The sequence below is a fragment of the Triturus cristatus genome, chromosome 8 (genome assembly GCF_964204655.1).
Source record: "Triturus cristatus chromosome 8, aTriCri1.1, whole genome shotgun sequence".
Taxonomy (NCBI): Eukaryota; Metazoa; Chordata; class Amphibia; order Caudata; family Salamandridae; genus Triturus; species Triturus cristatus.
Window position 1 is genome coordinate 373,352,954 of NC_140591.1, and position 18,700 is coordinate 373,371,653.

The 18,700-nt window shown below is 43.5% G+C and overlaps 1 protein-coding gene across 1 annotated transcript in view; it reads right to left on the bottom strand.

The window, feature by feature from the left end:
• Window positions 1–2,985: 2,985 nt before the first annotated feature.
• Window positions 2,986–18,700, bottom strand: part of RFXAP (regulatory factor X associated protein) — a 98,205-nt gene continuing 82,490 nt past the window's right edge. Inside the window, exon 3 of the mRNA XM_085621729.1 lies at window positions 2,986–4,671. Within this exon, the coding sequence (XP_085477855.1) occupies window positions 4,564–4,671 (108 nt within the window). The 3' untranslated portion in view covers window positions 2,986–4,563. The remainder of the gene's footprint in view (window positions 4,672–18,700) is intronic.

Consider the following 18,700-nt stretch of genomic DNA (forward strand, 5'->3'; position numbering starts at 1 on the left):
ATGTTACGGTAAATACCATCCTGTTTTACTTCGTTAACTTCCAACAGGTTTGACCCTTAGCAAAGTGTGAGGTATTTAACACACCTGGTAATTACTAGGTGCGGTAAATACCATCCAACTCAGAATTCTGAGCCATTTACAAACAGGCGTTTGCACGGGGGTGAGAAATGGCAAAGACAATACAAGATCAGAGCCTAAGTTTTAAAATGATCTAATGCTATAAAACCTTGCTATCCTAATTTTGCTTTAATTGTGAAGCATATGTTATATATGTTATGTCAGTCTCTTGCGTAGTCTAGAGAAGAACTCGGGCATGTTGGCTCTCCAGAAAGAAATAAGTAAACCACATTTTAAAATTGTGTATTATTAGAATATATTTTTTTTCAGAACAAATTTCTTCATTTACATGTTTTTAAATGTGGTTCAAATTTGGTACAGTACTGAAGTATTCAAGAATGCGGAATTGAACTCGTATATATTCAGCCTGCATTTACGTACTTTCAGAGATAATGGCAACTCGCTATCTACTCTTTAGTCTACTTAATTCACCTAATAGTTCCTCTGCCCTGAGCAATCCAAGTCTATTTTAACATGAACTACATTTAACATACCACACAACATAGATTATCAATTTAGTATGGGTTTCATGTCCACAAATGCAATTTGTTACTTTTACTTCAGATCTGAGAGGTCTGAGCACCAATAACAGTGTAACTTCCTTCCCCTCGCTAATTCTCTCTTGAGTCTTCTTTCCAAGCTCCATGACTCGGTTTTCTTCAGTTTAACTGTCTCCCCACCTCTTCAGCCCATTCTCCAACCCTGCCATCATGCTTGTGCTTTTCTCTTACCTTTCTGCATCTTTGATGCCTAATCTAGTTGCAACTTTCTTTCATAGAAGGGGTTGATAGGTTTCATATTATGTTATGTTATGTTACATCCATTTATAGCGCGCTCGAATACTCAGGAGTGTCCCGGCGCGATGCCAAAGGGGTAATGAGAGAGACTATCAAGCAAAGAAGTGAGTCTTCAATTTCCTTTTGAACACAACTGGGTCCTGGATAGATCGCAAGGCAAGGGGGGAGGGCATTCTAGGCCATGCTGGCCTTCACAGCAAAAGAGCTGCCCCCTAGCCTCTGATACTTGAAACGAGGGACCTGGGCAAAGCGAAGGGACATAGATCGAAGAGCTCACGAAGGGACACAGAAGGAGAAGCGTCTCTGAAGATAGAGGGGGCCACACCCGTGGAGAGCACGATGGGCCAGAACCTTAGACTTAAATTTAACTCTGTCCACCACGGGGAGCCAGTGAAGGGAACGCAATTGATGGTGCACGCGGTTCCTCGACAAAATGCCTATTAGCAGTCTGGCCGCTGTATTCTGAACCACCTGTAGTCTCTTCAGCAGGTAGCCAGGACTGCCAGCATAGAGGGCATTGGCGTAATCCAGTCGTGACAAAATCAGAGCACATGTAACGGTTTCTCTCGCTGCCTGCGGAAGAAGCGGGAAAAAGTTCCTGAGAGCCTTAAAAAGGCTGAAACAGCAGCCGGCCAATTTCTTAATATGTGTCAAGAAAGAGAGACTCTCATCGAACCATACACCCAGATTTTTTACGGGCTTTCCCGTGGTTGAGGGCAGTGGAGAGTCAGGCGGCCACAGCTGCTCTCGGAAATTAGAGGCAATGGCCTGGCAGCCCTCTAAGAGTCCACCAAGGAAAGAACTGCACATAGAGCACTGGATTCAGACTGTATGGGGCAGAAGGTTTCATCACTGCATGGGGATGGGGGTGAAGGGTTGGAGCATCATGGCATCCAGAGACAAAGAAATCAAGGCCTTGCAGGTCATACAAAAGAAAGGTGGGTAGTTTCAATCTGGCCTCAGGAGCGGAGGTTGAGTTTTAGTCTAGTGGGAGAATGGGATCAGAGGAGTTAGTATGCTATGACAAGGTGGCTAAGCAAACACCCAGGTGATGAGGTTTCTGTGGAGGGGGCGGGGGGGGGGGGGAAGTGAGGTTTCTGTGGAGGGTGGGTGGGATGAGGTTTCTGTGGAGGGTGGGGGAAAACGCAGGGCAGTACCACTGCAGGACGGAAAGATCACAACCTCTGGCTGATGATAAGCAGTTTCAGTTATAGGGTGTCCAATAATGTGGGAGGCCTTCGAGGTGCTTACCAGGCCTTATAAATTCAGGTGATGTCTAATAGGGTAGTTAGAAGCAGGTGAGTAAGGTCTGGTGTGGTACCCAAGATCCCTTGTTTTTTTTTAGCTTGGTTTGGACATTTCCATCATTTCCTCCTGTAATATTACTTTGTATGTTGTTCAAAGCCACTCTTACCATGGCTCTTGGAATATCCTGTGTACAATAGGTGGAGGTTAAGATCCATAGGACAGGGACCTCAGCCCCCCTTACAAATAAATTAAAATCCAGAATGCAACACCTCGTGCACTCCACTAAATATGGTTTCAAACGTAATGTAGTTAACAACAATATGAAGATTCAAGCATATTACATTCGGAGCTCCACGCCGATTCTTCAATGTGGAATAATGGCTTAAGTGTTCCTACAATTATAACAGGGAAGGTAACAGGAGTTACCATTCCCAGCACAGCTGAGCTCTGTAGTAAATATGAGGATGCGGTGTGTTTCACCCAGTTACTGAAAGGGAAGCGAGAGGTTTCCTGAGCTAGGCCATTTTATGGACCACTTATAATAGTGACCTAAATAGAACAGATATAGTAGCTGGTTTTAATCTCACATTCGTATGAAGCGTAGATGAGTACCAGCCAGATGCTCAATAAATACCACGTGAGACATGAGGTAAAAAGCACCTAAAAACAACCAATCACAATAAACAACAATCTTGTGATAATCAGGGTTACCTACATGGGCACTTTAACATACCCACAGTTTTTCTGTAGTTTCAATTCATTGCCTGGCCTTTAAGAGTACTGCACAACTAAGAGAGAAACAGTTCAAACGCTGGAGCCATGATGTATTCACAAGTATCCAGTCATTCTTTTTTAATCTGTACACAAATAATACTAACCACTTAAACACCTTTAACACGAAGAAAACACGAAGGAGTGTCAATGCGAGATGGCAGTCGAGTGCCGAGAGGTTGAGTTTGTTCCACTGTCTGTAAGTAATCTTGTTGATCGCAGTTGAATGAGTTAAGGTGGTGTTTGCTCTGGATATTGGGAAATATTCCTGTTATTGTGATACCTCAAGGCAGAGTGAAGACAACCGATGCCAGGTACTCATTGGGTGTGTAACACACTGGTATTAACTGGAAACGTCAGTGGGCGACCTTGACTTGCAGAGGATCATCAGATGCTGTAAGGAACAAAGTAACGATACCGCTGACATTTTAAATTTAAATAGTAACATTGAAGAGATACGAAATACAACCACCATTCTGCATCGATTCTTCAGTGTTAACAATAAATATTTCCTCCTCAGAAAAAAGAGTTACGTTACAGAATACCAAAATAAAGAGAAGTACACTATTTCATATCTACAACAGTCTTGTCACAACTGGTTCATAGGACCATGGCTACAATTCAATGGAATGGCCACATTTTGTTGACTGTTATCCATATTGAAAGGTTTGATTGCTGGAGGATATGCTTCTTGACCTTCTGCCCATATACATGAGATGAAGTGAAGCAGTAATTTAATGGCCATGCAGAGGATTACCCGAAAGGCAATGCCAGCAACGAATTTTTTTTTTTTTTTTTTTAAATAGACATACATATTCCTGGCTGTGGTCCTCCCTGCACAGAGCAAAGTATGAAAGCGCCAGGCCACACGTCACACTACTGAGAAGCCAAGTATGATGGCGGGATAAAAAACACACACTGCTTGGTTGTTAAATATATACAAATAGATCAAAAAGCCCATGTATTCTTCTCCTTGATTGTCTTTCCTGGCATAGTAACTCTGAGTCTTTGAGTTCTTGCGGGTGCGACACGGGCTTTCTTTTTTCCCAGGTCAATAAATAAAGCATTAGACTGAGTGATAACAACCTGCACAGTTCAGTCGGGGAGAGCAGTGCTATAAGATCAATTACAGATTTGTGGATTGGATGTAACAAGATCTCTCGAAGAAAAAGGCATCGCCTCCGTCACAGAGCCATTCTCCTCCTCCAGAGGTGGACGATGCAGGGGCTTTCCATGGAACATTTTGCTGCCACAATCTCTACAAGCGAACCAAACGTATCATGTAACAGAATATCTGTGTAAACATGTATAATATTACTATGTTTGTTCCCTCAGGCAGTACATTTTTTTTGATTTCAACACACTACATTAGTCTGCACTGTTAAAACATATTCCACGAGAATCTTTCTAAATGATCGGAGGAGCAGTCACATATGTCAATGGATTTTCAAACTCAGTTCCTAGGTGCACAATCCACAGAAACATCATCCTCTGTGTTCTGAAACAATAAATACAGAAAAGAGAAATACTCCCAAGATCCAAAGGAGACTCAAGGAGATTCTTTTTTTGTTTGTTTTTACATAGTTCTTGTATGTAGAAAATCCACTGATCCGGTAGAATATGTCCCACGTCATACAGGTGCTCCTTGGAACGACTGTCGTTGCTCGCACGCCTGCTGACTAAGCAGTTGTTGCTGTTTTTGCAGAAACCGTACTACTTCTGGGCTTCTTAACAACGACTTGAAAAGATGAAAGAAATTAATATAAGTTATATAGCGACCTACATCAGTAGTTTACATAGAAAACTTAGAAATGGAGGCATGCAGACAAAGGATAATGCAATATCAGACTGCAAGGCTAAATTAAGCATTGGCACATCCAATAAGACCCGCCTATACAATAGCTATTGGCCATTTGCCAATTTGTTTTAGCCATGTTGTACACAAGTATGGCAGCTGCTCAGCATGGATAAAGGTTAGAGGAGTACAGTAAAGTGGCACGGAGTGGAGTGGCGCAGAGTGGAGTAGTGTGGCGTAGAATGGTGCAGAGTGGAATGTCGGGAAATGTCGCAGAGTGGCATAGAGCTTTGTGGACTTCCGTGGAGTAGAGTGAAGTGTTGTAGAGTAGCTTAGAGTGGATAGGTATAGATTGGAGGGAAGAGTGGAGTAGAGTGTTGAAGAGCATAGAGGCATAGAGAGGAGTAGACTGTTGTAGAGTGGAGGGGCTTAGAGTAGAGTGGCATAGAGTCGAAGAGATTGTTGTAGGGAGGAGTACATTGCCCCGAAGTGTAACAGAGTAGAGTAGAATGGAGTGCAATAGAGTGTTGTGGAGTAGAGTGTTGTAAAGTGTCATAGAGTGGAGGGTCAGAGTGGAGTATAGTGGCATAGAGTGGAGTACAGTGGCATAGAACAGCGTGGAGTAGTGTTGTAGAGTGGCATAGAGCTTTGTGGACTTCCGTGGAGTAGAGTGAAGTGTTGTAGAGTGGCTTAGAGTGGATAGGTATAGATTGGAGGAAAGAGTGGAGTAGAGTGTTGAAGAGCATAGAGGCACAGAGAGGAGTAGACTGTTGTAGAGTGGAGGGGCTTAGAGTAGAGTGGCATAGAGTCAAAGAGATTGTTGTAGGGAGGAGTACAGTGCCCTGAAGTGGAACAGTGTAGAGTAGAGTGTTGTAAAGTGTCATAGAGTGGAGGGTCAGAGTGGAGTATAGTGGCATAGAGTGGAGTACAGTGACATAGAATAGCGTGGAGTAGTGTTGTAGAGTGACATACAATGAAGTGTTAGAGTAAAGTGTCGTAGAGTGGAGTGGTGTAGGATGGAACAGAGTGGCGCAGAATGGAGTAGAGTGGCATAAAGTGGAGGGGAATAGAGTGGCGTACAGTGCTGTGGTGTCGAGTGGAGAATCAGAGTGGCGTGACGTAGAGAGGAGTGGTGTAGCGTACACTGGAGTAAGGTGTTGTTGACTGGAGTAAGGTATCTTAGAGTGGAGTGCTGTAGAGTAGAGTGGAGTGGCGAATTCTAGAATGGAATAAAGTGTGAGTGGAGTGGCATAGAGGGAAGTAAAGTGGCGTAGACTGGGGTATGTGAACAGGCGTAGAGTGGCAGAGTACAGCGGCACAGAGAAGGGTGGAGTGGTGTAATGTGGAGTAGAGTGGAGTAGAGTGGCATAGAGAGGTGTAGAGTGTCACAGAGTGGAGTACAGTATTGAATAGAGTGTTGTAGAGAATTGAGTTGTAGTGGTAGTGTACAGTGTTGTGCAATAGAGTGGCGTAGGGCGGAGTGATGTAGCGCAGAAGGGGGTAGAATGTCGTAGAGTGTCATGGAGTAGAGTGCTTAGTAGCTCCCTGCCAATACAGACGACACATTTTCAATTGAAATAACCATAACATTTGACATAGGTTTTACTGATAAAAGTATACAGCGCTCAAATGATAATCTATGGAAATGGCATCACCTACTGTATTGATTTGCTTTGATCATATTAAAATATATTTCCACCACACTTCAGAATTACAAGAAAATTTGCTTCATTAGTGCTTTCCTAGTCCTGTATATATTCTGAAGTATTTGCACAGTTCATTTACAAACATTTAAATTCTATTGTGCGCTAGAAAAAAAAATAACATTGCACAGCCTTCCTCCGGCACCCCCATACCCAGCATGATTGTCATATAAATCCTCTCACTTTGAAGTCATAGAAAGAAAAGTAAGCACCAAGCTCTCTAAGAAGATCAAGCCCAATGTTTGATCTCAGTCTTTGAATGCACAGCCCCGCCTTGCTTCACCTTGCGCTACGGAGAGAGCAGTGGAGAGTTTGTGGGGCATCCACTTCAGCTGGCCGATTCAAGCAGCGGGATTCTTTGCACCATTGCACCGTGCTCCATCGTGTGACCCGTGATACATGATTGAGCCGGCTTTGAGTCTGGTCGGGAGCGGAGTCTGGGGGGCCGGAGCCAGGGGGTGAGTTGGAGTGAGGTGTGCTTCAGGTGCGGTGCCTTGTCTGTCTGTTTGACTCATGTCTGCAAAAGCTTGCTGCTCCCTCGCCCCCCTTCCCCCGCACCGCAACCATGGTCCCGACCTCGACAGCTGACTCCCTTTGCCGCCTAAGATGTCAACAGCTCTTAATTGACGCGGAGGACAACATTTTCCCACTCTTGTAGAAAGGAGCTTTTAAGTAATGATCTGTCGTGGGCTGCAACTGTTAGAAGGCTTTTAAGGAATTTTTATACTTTGCTTCCTTTACACTTTCCTACAACAAGTGGAGACTGGGCGCGGGTGTTAACTGGGGTGGGGCAGGCGGAGTGGAGCAGGTGCCTCCTCCGGCCCCTAGCACCTCGAACACTGCAGGCAGTCTTTGAGCCCACGCTCCCCCACAGAGATTTAGGAACAAGGGTGGCATTAGGGCATCAGGACAGCCCCACCCCCGGAGAAGGACGCATAAGGACACTAAAGGTCACTTGAGCAAGTGGAGTGGGGTTGAGCAGTAGAGCAGAGAGCAGGGAGCAGTGACCAGAGGGCTCAGAGGAACTTGAGTGGCATCGGGGTCGGGGGCCACATTCCTCCAACCCCTCCCCCGCCGCCTCCATTTCACACCACTCCCCTCCCGCTTTCTGATAACTGCTTCTATAGCAATCTGACATCTGTCTCTTACCCCTTTACACTCCCTACGTTGGTCATAGATCGCAGACACTGTAATCTTTATCTCCAACTTAGACTTTGCATCTTCGGGCTTATCAACCAAGTTCAAAGACCGGCGTTTGCCAGACACTCACCGCATAGAACAACCATGCGGACAAGGAACGAGGGACTGATCCAACCCCAGCCCAACTAACGCCCTCATAAGTCTGCAAGATGCCAAAAAGCCAAGATGTTATATCCCCTTGGAAAAGTCAGTACTAGACACGATCCTACCTTACAGGACAGGACCTTACAGGATGGGAAAAAATTGGGAGAGGAACAAATAAACTCTCCCCTAGCTTCCAGGACAGCTTCCAGGACGGATACCAGGAACACAAATACAACTACAAATGTGAACACAAGTATAACTCAAAACCCGAGTGAACATGTTGAAATCGACAATAGTAACAGAAACAACAAATGTATCAGTATTTGCAGTAGTAACAGTCCTAAAGGCAACAACGATATCAGAAATTATTTTCAACAATTGTCTAAACAACACAATTCCAGCGCTTGTGGAAAAACATTTGAAATAATTTTCCTACGCATCTAGGACGGACACAAATGGAACTATTGCCAACACACCACCATGTGCTGCTAAAAATGAAATCTTGAATCAAAACCTCTTACTGACTGTTCCTCTCTCGCCAAAAGTTTTCATTGTGAAGGGCAACAGAGCACAAGCTGAAGAATACTCAATCGATCACAGCTTGTTTAGATTCAACTATTCAGGAATCAGCACAACGGTGTCCACAAACTCGGATAATGGTCTCACGGAAGTTCCACCCACCTCTGCTCCAGAGGAAAGTGGGACAAATAAGGAACTCCATTCATTAATACGATATACCACGGACATTAAGGATAATTGTTTACTTCCGAAATCTCAGTCGGACCCCCTGACCTTCCCGCTTACGCCCATTAAACCGGGTGACGACGACGAGGGCCATTCATCAAAAGAAAATCCTGACTCAGACTTGGAGCAAAGCCCAATAAACGCAAACGAACCACGTCCGTTCGACTTGCATAAAACCAAAACGGAACCTAGTCTGGCACCACAAAGAATAGAAAACCATCTTGCATTGATTAATGAGGATTAGATTTCAATGGGAAACACAGTTATAATGCATGCGGATAAGCTAGACATCCAAATAAACATACTGCAATCAGTAGCTAGCCTGATTTCCGGAGTGGATTTAAAATTGGAACATTTAAACTCCCTGATACGTAGAGCACAGGCGGACACAGAGGTAAAGGTAAAACCAAACGACTGCGGGTGCTCCCCAATACTGCAGACCTTGGGAAAACTCCCAGAAATAATGAGCACACTAGTTACAGACCTTAAGTGTGAGGCAAATAGATGGATGAGCAATACAACACGCTCCTCTCCCCACAACTCAACTCAGAGTCTAAGTACAAATACCATATATAAAGAAAGAAATACGATAAAATCTACGCATGCACCACTAAGGCTAATGGGAGATCAATCTAACAAAATAATTATAAGCGATACACAGTCCACCTCGGACCCACATCAATGGTTACAAGACAACCAGCATAGCCTAGAGAAAATGCAGAAAACTTTTAGCAATGATAATAATGATCTCAAATGCCCATCGAGTATTAATACTTTGGCTTCAAATTCACAGTCAAAACCACAACCTCGCCAAATAATCGATAACAGTCCTGGAAAACCTGATGACCCAAAACCATCTCCCTTAGTACTACAATCTTTATCAAGGAAAAACAAGAAAAAACTGAAAAAGTTAAATAAAACAAAATATGATAGAAGTCATTTAAAAGGGACCATTAAGCATTGGTTTGTGCCAGTAAACCAGGACAACAAAGATAACAGCAGTGAGAACCAGAAGGGTTGTGATCGTATACAAAAACCAATCACTGCAGATCAAAATAGAGACATACAAATAAATGGCATAGCCACCATCGAAATACTTCGTCAGAGCCTCTTATGCACCTCAAGCGTGAATTCGACTAAAATCTCGACTGAAAGATCTCCTACGCCCAATGACCACCTGGGCAATGCACAGGGCCCTCAGATCAACGAGCTTTGCCAAAACATCACTAACAACCTTGACACCGCACAGACAATTGCCTATAATGACCCCCAAATTGAAAACACATTTAACGCCCAACGGCGTTAAAGACTGCCAACTTGCCCCGGACCGCACTCTAGGACAGACTCGCACATCCGCATCGCAAACACAAATTGGACCGGAGGGGGGGGGGGGGGAAATCGGTCCTTTGTGATAATTCCATGCGGAACTTATGTGAGCCTTTGGAAACTACTAAGGCCCTTCCAAACTCACTTAATCCCTGCCAGACCTTTGGCATAGACCGTGAAGACCCGAAAGTCTTGTTATATCCAGAATACACTTCTCAGGGGGGCTGGGACATCCTCAATAGAGGGAACCTTCTGAAGCTCTGCGAAAGCATTCCAGGTCTGGAGAATATCAAATCAACAGATATTGACAGGGTGGCTTTTTCCGGCCCAGGGCCGAGTGAACTAAACAAAACAACTGAGATAACCTTCTCTAACCAGATCATGGCGAATGCCCTGAAAGGATACAAAACACAACTGGACAACTAGGGCAAAAAAATTAAGCTTCCTCTTGCCACCAAATATCCAGACATTTTGAAAAGTAAAGGGCCAAACGACCAACAGGGAGATCAAGACCTGAAGGGACAGAAAAGGACGAACAGCAAACAACCAACTTCACCTGCCACCGGATCGATCCTACACAGCTCTATAGGTGGCACCCAAGCAATACAGCGGAGCAGCAACTCAATCCAAATCATCATCATATAGATGGAGGTAACCGCTCCTGCTTTATTATGGGACATAGTAGTAAAGACTGGACCTGGCTCCCTCAGGCCTTAAATTCTAGCTCCTAATATTAATATTGGCTTTTTGCCGGGAAATCATCCGGTACCAACAAAGATCACCACCGGCCACATCCAGCACAACAGCTCCACCGTGAGTAATCAAACAATCAATATAATGTCTTGGAATGTTGCCGGGTTACAAAAAGTTTTGCAAAGTCCAGGAGCAATCAAATTCCTAGCAGGAGCAGATATAATCTGTGCACAGGAAACATGGGCTACTTCTTCAACACCAATAGGGGATTATGCTGAATATTTCAAACCCGCAATAAAGGCCAATATTTTCGGGTGACTGTCAGGGGGCATTCTCAACATACGTCAAGCATGCACTGAAAGTAAATTTTTAAGTATTACAGAACACATCAGACATGATTTTGGCTGGGATTTTGAAATGCCTGATTACGACAGACGGCCCAACATCAATACTCCTACTCAATGTCTATTACAACCGCTACGGGCCGGGCGCAAACAACAAACTAGCTATTAAACAAGATTGAATCTCTATTACTACGGTATGCAGGCATGGACTCCATTATTCTGGGCAACCTTAACATGCATGACATAGGGCAAATGATCCCTGAAAATCACCATAATGGAAGCACCAGAAGATTCAATGCCCTAATGCGGGATTATAAGCTGGCAACGACACACTGTTTAACTACAAAAGATAACCCAACAGCATTGATACCACCCACTTACAACAACCGGGCAACAATAGATTACATTATACTAAGTGAGAGTCGACAAAAACACATGTCAAATTATAAAGTCCACCCCCGGATCGAAAGTGACCATGCTGCTCTTATCTTAAAGTTGTCCATTAATGCGAAAACACAGTATGCTCTTCGCTGTATTGGAGCCACAAAGGGAGAAGAGTTATATAGACTTCTTAGAAGAATCAAATGGGGACCGTTTCCGAGTCATAAGTTTGCCTCATGGAAACTAACATGGAAAGGCTGGCAGACTGGCCATAATGACAAGGGCAGAATAGGAGAATGGGGCTCACTCGCATATGACTTAGCCCACCAACTTCGAGGGAGCGATAATCAAAGAATCCATGTCAACACTGCTTATAAATTGGGATACCAACCAGCAATCAAGAGATGCTCAAGAGTACTCAATTCCAAACGCAGAGCCAATCGAGCAACCAGATCGGTGACTGCAAAAAAAGATTTAAAACAAGCGGCAAAGAGTCATGCAACAGTGGTCTGACAAGTAAAACGAGAACTTACAGAGGAAAAATGGCTGAAGATTTTCGAGTTGCTTGCTCCCAGTAAATCCCAAGAGTTTTGGCAATATATAAATAAGGTAATTCATGGAATTTCCAGTAGAGAGAACTCACTTGATGCAAGTACTTGGTCAGCCCACGTAAAAACTCTCTACACCAACGATTCAAAGAAAAACCCAATTGAAATAACAACTTTCGGGGAACATCTAAATAAAACATCGATTGAATCCATGGACCCCCCAGCCGATGCCATACTTGCTGAAACACAGGCAATACGAACAATTTTGAAAAAAATACGCCACAATGGGGCCCCCGGACCAAATGGCCTGCCGTGCTCCCTCTTCAGGAAGGATATCAACTTTTGGGCTGAGAATTTGGGACAGTTGTATGCGGAGTGTAGGCTCTTGGAGGACGTCCCAGATTCCTGGAGGGGATCTCTATTACATCCAATCTACAAAAAAGGGCCAAGCACGGACCCTAAGAACTACCACATGATTGCCTTATTGGACGTTGAGGGCAAGGCCTATGCAAGCACTCTCCTGATGGAACTAGTGTATTGGGTTAGTAAGGAGAATCTGCTTCCTTTCTATCAGACAGGGTTTCCGACGGGAGGCTCCACCTTAGATAATATCATTGCCCTATCATATATAGTACAACAAACAACGGCTCGGGACAATCAGCCGCTTTTTGCCTGCTTTATTGATTACACAGCAGCATTTGACGGGGTAGATCGAAACATCCTATGGAAGAAATTGGCCTGTTGGAATATCTGCCCGAAACTACTACAAGCCATCAGATCGCTGTATACGCAAACTTGGGTAAGAGTCAAACTCTTGTGCGAAACAGCCACAGAAAAAATCAGCACTGATCACGGGTTAAAGCAGGGCTGTGTCCTTGCCCCGCTGCTTTTTAATCTATACACAGCAGATCTGGGTAACGCACTGCACGGAGCAACTCTGGCAACTCCCAGGATTGGGGGAACCAGAATACAGTTGATACAGTATGCAGACGACCTGATTCTCCTGGACCATACCAAAGTTGGCCTTCAAAAAGGCCTAACAGCACTAGCAGAGTATAATACCAAAAACAAGCTGGTCGCAAACCCAACGAAATCTAAGATAGTGATCTTTGGCTGTCATCCGAAAAAGAAGTTAATGAAATGGAGTCTGGGACCATTAACATTGTCCAACACACAATCGTACAATTATCTCGGAGTATGGCTCAGTGAAACAGGCCGGCCACAGGCTCATCGACATAAGCTCCAGCAGAAAGGTAAAATGGTTACTTACGCCATCTGTAAACTTAACGCCACTTTGGAAAGTCCAACGACCACGGCTATTCAACGAGTCTGGAGGGCAAAATTACTACCTTCCTTCAACTATGCAATACAAGCGCTCCCAGGCAAATTGGTGCAAGACCTTGAAAAGATCAACTGTGCAGCCTATAAAAAGCTATTCTGTCTTCCGTCGTGCACAAGGAACACTCTAATTCGCTTGGAATTTAACCTTAACAGACAATCTTTGGAAGAACTGGCAAGTCTGGCAAAATACTTTTACTTAACCACTGTGGCCCCAGAGAACTCAATGAAGTTTGTTATAAACAAAATATTTAAAAACCCGGGCAACCCGTGGTCAAGCAGTCTTGCCTCAGCCAAAGACCTCTTGAACCTAGCTATAGAGAAGTGGGACCCCAATATTATTAAGTATACAACTATTAAAACATCAATAAAGAAACAAGTAAGATCATGCTCTCGAAAACTGGATATTGAAGCTTTGACAGCTAGAGGCTCCACACTCCATATGGCCTCAAACCACACCTCACACAGCCGGTGGGGAGGCAAGCCCTACAAAAGATTCTTGCAGCTAGACTGCACGTGCTTCCTTTAAAATACCTGTATCCTTCAGTGAAAGTAAGACCAGCGATTACGGAGTGTCGCCTCTGCCATTACAAGCGTGAAACACTGGCCCACGTCTTACTATGCTGTCCCGCCCTGTTGTCAATCCGCCGAATCCATCTAAGGCCCATTCTCCTCCAACTGGGCACGTGGACGACAAAGGAGGCAGTCCTTCAGCTATATTTGCTGGACACGGTGAAGCACATGGCTAATTTTGCTAAGTTAATCTATCATGCCCGACAAGCCTTAATGGACAGGTCAACCATGGCACAGCATGGAACTCATCCGGAGGATGGCTATATGCAGTCTGGCTCCCACTAAAAACTTGTCCGGTGCAGCCAAAGGAACAACATTTTATTGCGTCTTAGAAAACAAAACACCAAATGGTGGTTTTAGGATTAAGCCGTATATATACATTATTATTTTACTCAATTTTAATTATCCTTTTTACATTGATCGTTCCTTTTTGTATTGGTTTTTATTAATCACACAAATAAAGTGTCATTGTCATTGTCATTAAATGCACAGCAATTGTGACAAGATTAGAACAAAATTCAAAAGGCCTATTTACAGAAAGAGAACCCTCGTGGAAGAAGACAGTAAACAAAGACATACTGGACAGCCTAAAACAAATGAAGCCAGAAAACAAAGCAAGCAACTATGAGTTAAAAACACAAAGTTAGTGGTAAGCTATGGGCAGAATGCATTCCCAGGGAATCTTTCCGCATGTCCCCAAGAAGTCTTTGCAAACCAGACAGCTGCACTGTCTGGTAGGCTTTGGCCTAAAACGGAGTGCATTAGAGACTAAAAATATATACAATTTTTTAAACAAATACATTCAAACCAGATACACTAATTTTCGTGTCAAAGGTCAGCTTCATATAATCATTGTCATTTCCTAATTTTCTGGAAAAAGATCAACTTCATATAATTGTTGGCATTTTACAGTTTCTGTAGGATGCAATTACTGTTATAGTGAAAATATGCAATGAATAATGTTAAGAAAGGGGCTTCACAATACTAAATGCAAGGGAACGTGCATCATTATTATTGAAAAACTTTTACCAAAAATGTGAGCAATATGAGAATCTCACTTAGCCTCGAAGAGGAACGAACATTTCAATTTCATATGTTTTTATTTAGGTTATTCTTTTCTTACAAAAATGTTGTCAGAACTTAGTATTTGGCTGCAACTATGAACCATGGTGTACGGTTACACACCTTGAGGCAACATACTTTGCAGAAACTAGTAAAAGTAAAGAGAAGAGGACAACACTAACTGTCGCAGTATAACAACAACTATATCTATTTATTTACATGCTCAGTGAATCCACAGAGACAATGTAATCACCTTATAAACTATTGGACAAATCACATAAAAACATACAATAAGTAAACATACAATAAGTATGTAAACCAACCTTCAACCCCTCCTCGAGTACAAATAGAATAATAATCATTCGAATTTTAGGTGCATTTAAATTTTATTTGATGACATCCTTAGAGAAATGATATAGATAAAAAAGATCCTTAGTACAACCGACGATGGTATTTGTCGCAATAAAGGCCTCTTTCTCACTGATTACAAAACAAATCACACAAAAAATCAAAGAACTAAGAGAAGGGCTGAAATTCGGCCACTTAGCCTACCTTCTTTACATTGTAATCAACAGTAACGGAGCTACGGTACAAAGAAAGATACGCATCCCACATGCAGTCGGTGGAAGCAATAATATGGTAACCAAGCTAAAGCTTAATGTCACAGTCCTTAGCGATAACACCTGGAGATGGAAAGGTTAGACATATTGCAGGTGGTAAAGAGCATATTTTGTACGTTAGGTTTGTTTGTCTAGTTTATGGTGGTATAGGCATTAGATGTTTATAACCTACTCCAAGGACAGCAAAGGCAAATAAAAGAACAAAGTACTGTGATATTAGCTATTGATATGCCGTGCTCAATTTTCGTTCTGTTGACAAACAGTTTTTTTTTTGTTGTAAAAGCGCTTATGCCGTGCTCTCACTTTAATAGCGGCGGCGCAGCACCTTTCTTTAGATGCGGTTTGTCTAAAGAAAGGGGTGCGGCTTCCAAGAATATTGAAACGCCGCACAGGCGTGAGAAAAAATAATAATAATAAGTATGCGCGGCATCTATACTTAAAGCGGACTGCCCTGCTGAAATAAATAAACATGGCCACTATAGTTAAAGCGGACCGTCATTAGTAAATAAAATAAAAGCAGGCGGCGTGCTGCGACGTAGTGGGTGGAATAGGGTCACATCATTAAACAAAATAGTGCTCACAGCCAAGATAACGCAGACTGTAAGAAGACAAGTAAAAGGTCCAGTAGTTATGGGCGGTAACAAATGCAAACAAGACGGTACCAAGGAGGGGCTAACAAGCCTAATAACGCCTCGAAAGCCAGCGTTTACGAAAGACAATGACACAAGTCAATTAAAAATATGGGCGGAGAGTGGGCAGGGCTTCGAAGCCATACTCCAATACTGCATGCCTCGTAGCAGCGCATGCGCTGTCCAGGCTCTAACTAAAATGGCTAACTGTTGAAGATAGTAGTCCTCAGCAGCAGCAGTCTTGGTAGGAGTCTTTTTAATTTCCAACTTTCGTTCCAGGCCGGAGCAGTAGTTGTTTTTGGGTAAGTATTAGCGGCCAGTGGCATTCCAAAAGCCATGTCTGTGCTTGCTCTTGACAGTTTTTATTCTACCAGTGCTAGAAATGTTATTAGCTTGCAGTTTAATTGTTTGTCCTCTGGTTTGAAACAAGCTAACACAGCCTGTCTCTGTGGTTAGATCCTCAAAGGTTGAACTGCGGTTTAATCAGGCGAGACCTCTCCTTCTTCAGGCTGATACACATGCAGTTCAGAAGTGCCATGCCCTAATTTCCGTTGCTGCACAAGTGGCAGCATGATGGTATTTGCCCCCTCAGCCATGCTGGAAGATGCAGGATAGCTGGGAGTTTTCCCAGCTGATGTTTCAAAAAACTTTCCTTGATATTCCTGGGATATCACAGGCTAAAATATGGCTGTGGGCTAAGCAATGTATACCCATTGACTGCCATTGACTGAGAAAGTGGCATTATCTTCTACTAGGGAAAGGCTCCGGATAGCCTTCTGTACCACCTTTTAAAAGACTGCATGGGTAGTTGGGGCTTTCCAGAGCTGGGAGAGCACAGTGTTTTCAAGGGATTTCGGTAGGAATATTCTTGCCGGTAATATTGTTCTATGCTGGAGCTCTTGCCAGAGCAGGTGATTTAGGGTGTTTGGTGGGGCGTTTCTAATTTTGTGACGGTAGGCTATATTGGGCCCCAGTCTTGCAAGAAGTTGTTCGGTCTAAGGGAAAACCCCAGGCGGATCTGTGCTGCAGAGGCATAAATTGGTCTACTACACATAATTCTGTAGGCCCTGACTCATATACTGTCCAGGGGTTTAGAGTCTCTCACTCTCAGGGATTCACTACCATATGTGATGGTGGGCAGAATATATAGAGGGGAGAGTATAGAGCCTTTTAGCTTGGATTTTAAGTGCCTCAAGGTTGTTGCTAGAGCCATCCCTTTTCTTCTAATCATCTCAAGTAGCCTAGCGAATTGGCCATCGTTATCGATAGTTGCCGCTAGATATTTCTAACTGGTTGCCTTCTGAATTTGGGTGTTACATGAGGGTTTTCCCTTCTCCTTTTTATGGTCATTGTTTTGGTTTTCTCAAAGTTTACTTCAAGGAAGTGGTCTGCTGCATATCCCTGCAGTGTATTCAGGAGGCGTTGCATACCCACTTGTGTATGGCTCATCAGAACCACATCATCGGCATATAAGATACTAGCTAAAGCCTTACCATCCATCCTTGGAGCATGTGCATTGCAGGAGTTAAGATTTTGTGTCAAGTCCGCCATGCAGAGATTGAACAGGATTGGGGCGAGCACACATCCTTATTTGAGCCTTTTGGTGATAGAAATGCGCCTTGAGAGCTGTGTGCCATCGCCCAGTTTAACTTGTATCCAGGTGTCAGCATGTCCAGGAGTGCTTGTTAAATTTACCAGAATTCCAAATTTCTGCAGAGTCTTGCTCGATCTATGTAGTCAAATGCTGGCCTAAAGACTATAAAGCAGAGATGGAGTGCATGTTTTGATGGAGTGCATGTTTTGATGACGTTGCCATGTCCATGAGCAGATGTTGGTTGTTGTACCTGCAGCTTTAGCGAAACCAGTTTAATTGAATTGTATTAAATGTTTTGTGCTCTACTGCCCAAGCCTGAAGTTCTTCTAATAGACTGCCAGCAACGTACTTCGCCTCATTATCAAGTAAGGTATGAGGGCGATAATTTTTCAGTGCAGATTTGTCTCCGCTCTTGTTAATTGTAGAGATGACCGAGTCCTTCCAGGAGGCTGGGAGTTGCCCCAGTTGTCTGATTTCCTGGAAGATCGAGTCTAAAGACTCTGCCCAGAAGTCTGAGTCCTGCTTAGATAGGGCTGGTGGAATCCAGTTAGGTCCCGGTGCCGCTTCCTTTTGAGATTTGACATTTGATTGTTGTTATGTGGAATGGTCTATCCACTTCCTGGTTCTTTGCGTTGATTTCGGGAGTGTGGTTTTTCTGTAGGTCTTGGATTGTACTTGAGCCAAATGTTGCAATTTCCAGCCCCCTCACAGTTTGTTAATTGAAATGATTTGACAGGATATCTGTCTAGGTTTAGTTGGGGATGTATGACGTCCCCTCACCATGCGATGGGCGCATTATTTTGTCCACAGTGGCCCAGAATCCTGTGCTGTTTTTAGTTTTAGTATCTCACAAAAGTTTTGCCCAAAGCTGGTCTTCCCTGGACCTTTTGATGTCCCATTTTAACTTTTTGGTCATGTTTCTCTGTTTTTGCAGTGATGACTGAGATTGAGACTGAGATTGGGTTTGTGCCTCAGCAGACTCCGTGTTTTGTTTACTGATTTTTTCACTGCTTTTAGTCGATTGCGCTGTTTGCTAGGGATCCATCTTTTTTCGCTTATATCGTGGGGCGGCCTGTACTTGACTGTCGAAGAAAAAGTTCTTGATAAATTGGTGGTGAAGGTTTCCCATTTAC